The sequence below is a fragment of the Medicago truncatula genome, chromosome 6, assembly GCF_003473485.1.
Source record: "Medicago truncatula cultivar Jemalong A17 chromosome 6, MtrunA17r5.0-ANR, whole genome shotgun sequence".
Lineage (NCBI taxonomy): Eukaryota > Viridiplantae > Streptophyta > Magnoliopsida > Fabales > Fabaceae > Medicago > Medicago truncatula.
Window position 1 is genome coordinate 10826783 of NC_053047.1, and position 7452 is coordinate 10834234.

General features: G+C 32.0%; 1 protein-coding gene across 1 annotated transcript; it reads left to right on the top strand.

Annotated features, from left to right (window-relative positions):
* The first annotated feature begins 816 nt into the window (after positions 1-816).
* LOC25495874 (uncharacterized metal-dependent hydrolase YabD) lies at positions 817-7452 on the top strand. The gene is made up of 7 exons (XM_013596133.3): positions 817-1090; positions 2928-3009; positions 3320-3370; positions 4108-4208; positions 6202-6355; positions 6457-6690; positions 7071-7452. The coding sequence occupies exons 1-7, from the start codon at positions 891-893 to the stop codon at positions 7185-7187; spliced, it is 939 nt and encodes a 312-aa protein (XP_013451587.1). The 5' UTR covers positions 817-890; the 3' UTR covers positions 7188-7452.

The window sequence follows — 7452 nt, forward strand, 5'->3', positions numbered from 1 at the left end:
GTAAATATATCTTATATTAAATTGTTATATTAACATATAATTTAGAACAATATTTTGAAGAGAAATGCTAACAAATGTCCTTAGGGCATTATTAGTAAAGTTTTGTTAGAATTTATGTAATCAATGCATTTGTAATTGAAGTTTTTGACTTTATTAGTAAAAAATAATTTTCTTATTAGAAATTTTAAAGAGTGTCCTTAAAACACTCATGAAACTATTTTGAATGTGTTTCCTTTCTCTTACGATGTATTTGAATGGAGGGTTTATGAGGGAAGGGAGGGGATGATTCACTTTCATTTTTAAATTACGGATAATATGAAATATCTTTTAAAAAGTTAACATATTAATACGATAAACGATAATATAATACTTCAATCGCACTTGAATTATTTTAAAAAAAACATGTTATATAGTCCGTAATTTAAAAAAAAAAAATCTTTGAAAAAAAGTATTTACTTTAGTAATTTGTGTTTTCATTTACAAGTATTTACTTAGAGTTCCTTAAAACAAAAAGTATTTACTTAGAGAGAATAACTGATTTGTCTCTTATAACAAAAATTAGGGTAGCACTTCGGTGCCTTTAGCTTTGGTGTCTTTGTCTCTATCTCTCTCCTAACCGATAATTTTTCTCCTTAAAATAATTTATTTTAATTATTCAATATTACTCTTTTTCATCTAAAATACTTTTAATTTTGAAATTTGATGTGGACGAAAAAGGAATTTTTAAATTATAAGGTTTAAATCTGGAAAAAAAAAAAATATTTTTTTCCAAAAAAAAATTTTGGAAAAAACTTATATGTTTTATGGTACAAAAATCTTTGTTTTTTTACATAGGATAGGATGAATTGAAGCCATAAGCTTATGAATTGGGAGATTAATTAATCTGAACGATGATGAAACTGTTTGATGCACACTGTCATCTACAAGACCCAAGAATCATAAACAAAACACCAGAACTGATAAAAACAGCACAAGACAGTGGTGTCTTACACTTTGCTGTTAACGGAGTTTCTGAACAAGATTGGTTTTCTGTTAAGCAGTTGTCGGTTACTTACCCTTCTGTTCTTCCTTCCTTTGGTCTCCATCCCTGGTTCGTTTGTTTTTCATTCCATTCACAATTTTCTTATTCTCTTTTTTTGCTTAATTTAACTCCATGTTCTATATTTTTTTTAAGATAATAATCATTTTCGTATGTGTAACAAGTAGTATCGAAATTTCAAAATAGTCCTTCATTGTGCACTTCGTTAATCAAAATAGTACTGATGTTAATATATTTCATTAATATTGTAATATTGTCATATTTAGTTATTGCAAGTATAGAGAGATTGTTTTAGCGGTAGAGACTATTTTGACCAACAGAGTGCACATAGGCTATTTTGAAATTTTGATACATTTGAGTGACTATTGTGATTACTGATCACATATTCTGGGACTAAAGTGACTATTACCCCATATTTTTTTATAAGTCACACACGCCGTCTAATATAATTATTAATCCGTGCTCAGGGTCACCACTCATTGTAGAAGTATAATGGGTTAATATATGTTTACCCTGTAGTATTAGCGGCTTCTGGGTCGTTTCTCGTTTACGTAAAAAACAATTGTTTAGATTTCAACCCTGAAATTTGAAGATTCTTGGTTTTGGACCTTCATGAATTTTAACGGTACATAATCTGTATATGGCGGGGGAAATCGAAATTCGCTCAAATTACAAGGCTACAGTAACTTAAACAAAATTTTTGACAAGGGTAAACTAGAAACAGCTAATATTACATGGGGTAAACATATATTAACCCAAGTATAATTTATATATACATATATTTGAGTATTGATCTGTGCTCAGGGTCATCACTCTGGTTGTAGAAGTATAATTCGTATATACATTTGAGTATTAATCCATGCTCAAGGTCACACTGATTGTAGAAGTATAATTTGTTGTATCATTGGTCTCTGCATATACCGAAACTGCAACCATATATTTTTTATAACTCATACACGCTGCTAATATACATTTGATTATTAATCCGTGCACATGGTCACCACTGATCGTAGTATAATTCGTATATACAACATTTGAGTATTAGTCCGTGCCCACTGATTGTCGAAGTAACTGTCATCTTTAAGACCCAGTAATGGGAAAACAAGTATCTTGTCTCAAATGTGGAACACACTGTCATTATAGTCTCCAAATGTATTAAAATTGCAAACACGTCATAGTCCGTGTCTCTTTGGTTTGTAGTTATAGGGATTAAATTGACTAGCAAAAAATATATTTAAAGACAAAAATGATTAACTAAAGAGATATTTGTGGATAACCAAGGGATAAAGTTCAAGAGGTTAATAAGCTCCACCAAAAGACAAACTGTTTGAAAAAACTCAAGTTAGATTTAGGTAGAACAATTCTTGACCAAACTGTAATTACCTTTCCGACTGTAGTGTCAAGATGGTTCCCCTGAGAACCGGAGGTTTAACACAAAAAATGATACTGGAGGATATTGAAATTTTGATACATCCAGAGATTATAATGAAAGTGTCTTAACATTCAGGGACAAAGATGATTGTTTATCCATATATAATGAAATCGTAATTATTAATGTTTACATTTGTGGTTAATTAAGTTGAATTGTTGGTTAGTTAGCTATCCCATTTTAAAATACAGTTTGTCATTTATTGAACTGCATTAAGCACGTGTGTGAACTGCATTAGCCATTCAAAATTTTGTTGTCTCAAATTGATGTTCAAATAACATTTCTCTGTAATTTATATCCTATTACGCACATACGCAACTCATGATATTGATATTGTAAACACCGAAAGGGATTGAATGTAAACAGATGTGTTGATTTCGGAGACTGACACATGTTAGACACGCCATCAATCTAACTTGTCAGTGCTATGTAAGTTTATATCTTGTGTATAATTTTCAGGTATGTTGCAGAGAGGAGCCCCAATTGGTTGAAGACGCTGAAGGAGTATTTTGACTCTACACCCTCTGCTGCAGTTGGAGAGGTATTTTATTTTTCTATGAACAAGTATTGATAATGTTCTATAAGTATGTTTGTAATTTTTACCAATTATAACATGTCAGGTGTATTAAACTTTTCGGTTAAATTTCAATTTTAAAATAATTCTGATTTTTTACTATTGAATACACAATCTATGTGTCGAATTGCGACTAGTGAACAGTACAAATAGTACACAGAACTGATTTTCTATGTATCAAATTCACTGATTTTTCTACGATTTTTAGTGTGTAGGACTCTATTGAATATCGTGAGCTTAACAATTGATGTGATTGAGTTTATCTTTTCTTCCACAGATTGGATTGGACAAAGGATCCCAAGGAAAGAAGATTGATTTTTCTCAGCAGGTATAAGCTAATAGCTCCCCATTCTTTGGCTTTACAATGTATTTTTTGTTGATGATTTTGAAACTCTAATCGCTTCATTTGAAGCAATAATTAGATGCACTTTTCTCTCGCTATTGTTTATATATGCATACTACAGTAGTAATCTTAATATTTCTAAAGAGTTCGTGAGAAATTGCGGGCAATTCAGTTGGAGCTAAACATTCTGTTATAACAGATAACATAATCAGTTATTATACAGTATAGTAAGCTAAAATCACAACAAGTAGAAACTGTTCACGGCATTATACTACAAACCAATGGTTTTCTTTTGAAAAATTATTACGCAAGTCTAAGATGATTTTGGTGTGCTTTTAAGAGTGATTGTTCATGTAGGAGAAACAGAAATGCTGAATGTATATGAAGTTAGGCACTGTTTTTGCTTAAGTAATTTGAATTGAGAAGTCTTATTAACTTTATGGTCTTTGAAGTTAATGACCCTGAATTCGCCAAATATCAAAATTTCAAAACTGAATTGGTAGCAGTAATAGTTAAAAAGCCTGGAAATTTCGAACCTGTTGGTTTTGTGTGAAAGTCTTATTAACTTTATGGTTTACCAAATTTCAAAGCTGCAACTTTAATGTGAAACATATTGACTAATGAATAATCATGTATCAATGACAAAAGACGGTCCTTTCTTGCTGAAGAATGTTATCTGAATTGTTGGTTGGCTAATGCATTAAGACATCATCTCTATGCAGGTTGAAGTATTAAGGAAGCAGCTTGAACTTGCTAAAGAGTTAAACAAACCAGCATCTGTACATTGTGTTCGTGCTTATGGTGACCTTCTTGAGTTAATGAAGTATGCATATCTATTCTTCTCTTTTTTGTTGCGATTCTTACTTTAAAAGATTACTTGAGAATAATGATGCGAGGACGTATTTTTTGTTGTGATTCTCACTTCATGTTGGAACAGAAAGGAGAGGAGGGTATGTGGGTTCATACCACGAACCATAAGATCCGCCAAAATGCAAAATTTATATTTAATTATTTATACTTGTATACTTGCATAGAAAACAAAATGCATAAAATAACGTAAATCACATAAATGACCTAATAAAACTTAAATTGAAAATTCATAAGATCTTATACAATTCATAAGTCACCTCAGTTTTTGATAATACAGAGAACCAAAACCTAAAAGAAAATAGTCCAAATCTAGAGATCTAGAAAATCATTCAAGCAATGTTCATAATATTCATCCTTCATGTTATTTTCCATCTCAATTTTTTTTGGCATCTCAAACTTCAATTTCATAACCTAAATTAGGAATTTCCAAATTATCTACATCTGCATCCCTGTTATCAGTCATTTAGTCTATGCAAACTGACTGGAATTCCATTTCTTGGATGCGAACATTCTTTTCAATGTTCCCTTTTTGTCGTTCAATTCAATCAAACCCGTTCCTTTGGTAAAGTGACGCAATAAATAAACAAATAAATAAATAAGACCGCTATTTGAACATACGATGTTTGTAATCCTCTTATGATGTACAGCTGTCTCTTTATGGATGAGTATATTCTTCTCAAAGTTCTGCAATATTAAGTCAAAGGAATGAGATGCGCAAGGTGTCTGTCCAACGTAGCTTTTTCCTTTTCTCCACTAACATCTCTCTTTATAGTTTTCTGCATTATTCAATTTACAAAAGGAGTAATTAGTGTTTATTCTCTGTGCTAAGGTGCATTAAATCTATTCTACTTCTATACAAAGGATCTAAGATAGGCGGAACATTAATTCTAAATCTACTAACATAAGCACTTGTGAGACTGTTTGGGAGAGCTTGTGAAAACAGTTTATGACGACAGGTTCATAAGTTGTTTTCAGCTTCTCCCCATGATATCTTATAGTAACAACTTATAGCTTATATACAAACAATTTGAATTTATTTTATCTTTATGCTAGAAGTGTTTAATTAAGTTGTTTATTCAAATAGGGCCTAAACAAATGCACCAATGATTAAAAGGAACAATTCATTTTAATTCAAGAGAACATGAAAACTTCAAACAGTTAACTCAGGGATAAACAAAAAGGAAAATGATTATTCAGTGATTATTACCGAAAATCAAGAGATTCAACACTCGGAGTTGTATCAATGGCAGCATAAGATGGAAATGTTGGATTTCTATGAGTGATGGCATAGTTTAAAACCCCCGAAGGAAGTTGTGCACATCCTCACTTGCACTTTTGTATCCACAAAAACTTGAACAGTTCACACCAAAGAATGTTCCTTTTCCTCCCTGCATTCCTCTCCTATATTCCCTCCAACAAATCTCTCCCGAATACAGTTTGGGATCCCCCTTCCTTTCCCTCCCTGCATTCCTCTCCTAATTCTCAAACAAAGTCTTACAGAAACTAAATTAAGGATGCTGATCCAGAGTTGAGAAACTTCTACAAAGAACGAGTCTTGTCCAAAACCATCCAACATACACAATAATTTCCTCGAAACCCTCGTTTATATCTTATACTGCGAGTATATAGCAACTTTCAAGTCTAATCAAAAAGTAAGATATGCTTTTCCATTTAGAAGTCTATGCGTTGTGTGGATTGTTACCATAATGTAGACATATAACCCGCAACTGTGAGGTAATAAGGAAGAAAGCATTCCGTTTAAACCTATAAACATCCCTGGACCTTACAATTTTTCTGCGCCCATATGTTTTTTTAATTCTTATTGTTATAATGGTAATTGATAAATACTTAGATTCTCATTCTCTAATGGAATGCAATGCAAAGTGTTTTAGTGATATTATCGGCGATTATTATGTAGCAACCTTAAAAAATTCTAAATGTTCCAGGTCTGTGGGACCTTTTCCTGCTGGTGTTGTCCTTCATTCTTACCTAGGTTCAGCTGAGATGGTTCCTGAGTTTTCAAAGCTTGGTGCTTATTTTTCCTTCTCTGGGTTTCTTATGTCACTAAAAGCTAATAAGGCGAAGAAAATGCTGAAGATGGTGATTTTTATCACTTCTATTCTATGATTGATGCTCAATGTTATCTTATCTTATACTATAAATGTCAAAACAGTGACATTCTTATATTTTATTCTATTTAGGTCTCTTCTGATAGGATGTTGTTGGAGACAGATGCACCCGATGCACTACCAAAGTCGAACATAGATTCTCTTTTCTTTGTTGAAGGAGATACTTCTCTTGACAATGAGGTTCATGGACAAACATCAACTTCATCCTCAACCTCTGATTCTTCTGCTGCAAATCCGTCCCAAGTCTTAACAGATGCTTCGATGTTGCCCAAGGATACACTCAATCATCCGGCTAACATTCATAACGTAAGTAGCTCAAGTATTTTCCTTCATTGTCACTTTGCCCTTCGTATATCATTAACTTGGAGATATATTATCGTTTTAACTATAGAATTGAAAACCTCTTAGTTTGGCAAAGCCTTAGAATCAATGTTTTAAAATCAAGAGTGAATTGGCTAGTTCAACGAGTTGAACCGAGAACCGGCCAGTTTACTAGTTGGTTCGACCCCAATCGGGACTGTATTGATGTCCCGATTGAATCATGAGATGGAAGACTCACTGGTTTGGTCTCGGTCCGATTTTCAAAACATTGTTTAAATAAACAACTTAGGAACATTTTTTATATCAGTTGAAGAAAAAGAAACCATTCTGGTAAATTTACATTTTTGATTTCATGTTACATACAGGTACTTGATTATGTTGCATCTATGCTAGAGATTACAAAAGAGGAACTAGCTGAATTAAGTTACCAGAATGCAGTTCGCTTATTCTCCTATGAAGGATCAAAATTACTTCAAAAATAAACAAATTACAAGTTCTTGTAAGAAATTTTTTTTTGAGCTTATTGAGTTGATGACAGAAATAAATAGTAACCAGATAATCCACCTAGATACTGTCTTGCATAAAATTTAGTTCAATTTGTGATATCGACTATCGAGTAATATATATTTCATCCCGTCACATTTATAAGCAAAAATCAACTTTTTAGATAAAATTGTTTTTTTCTTATAAATGTGTCTGGATGAAGTATTTTGATAATGTAGAAATGAGTTGTTAGGTGAGAATCTA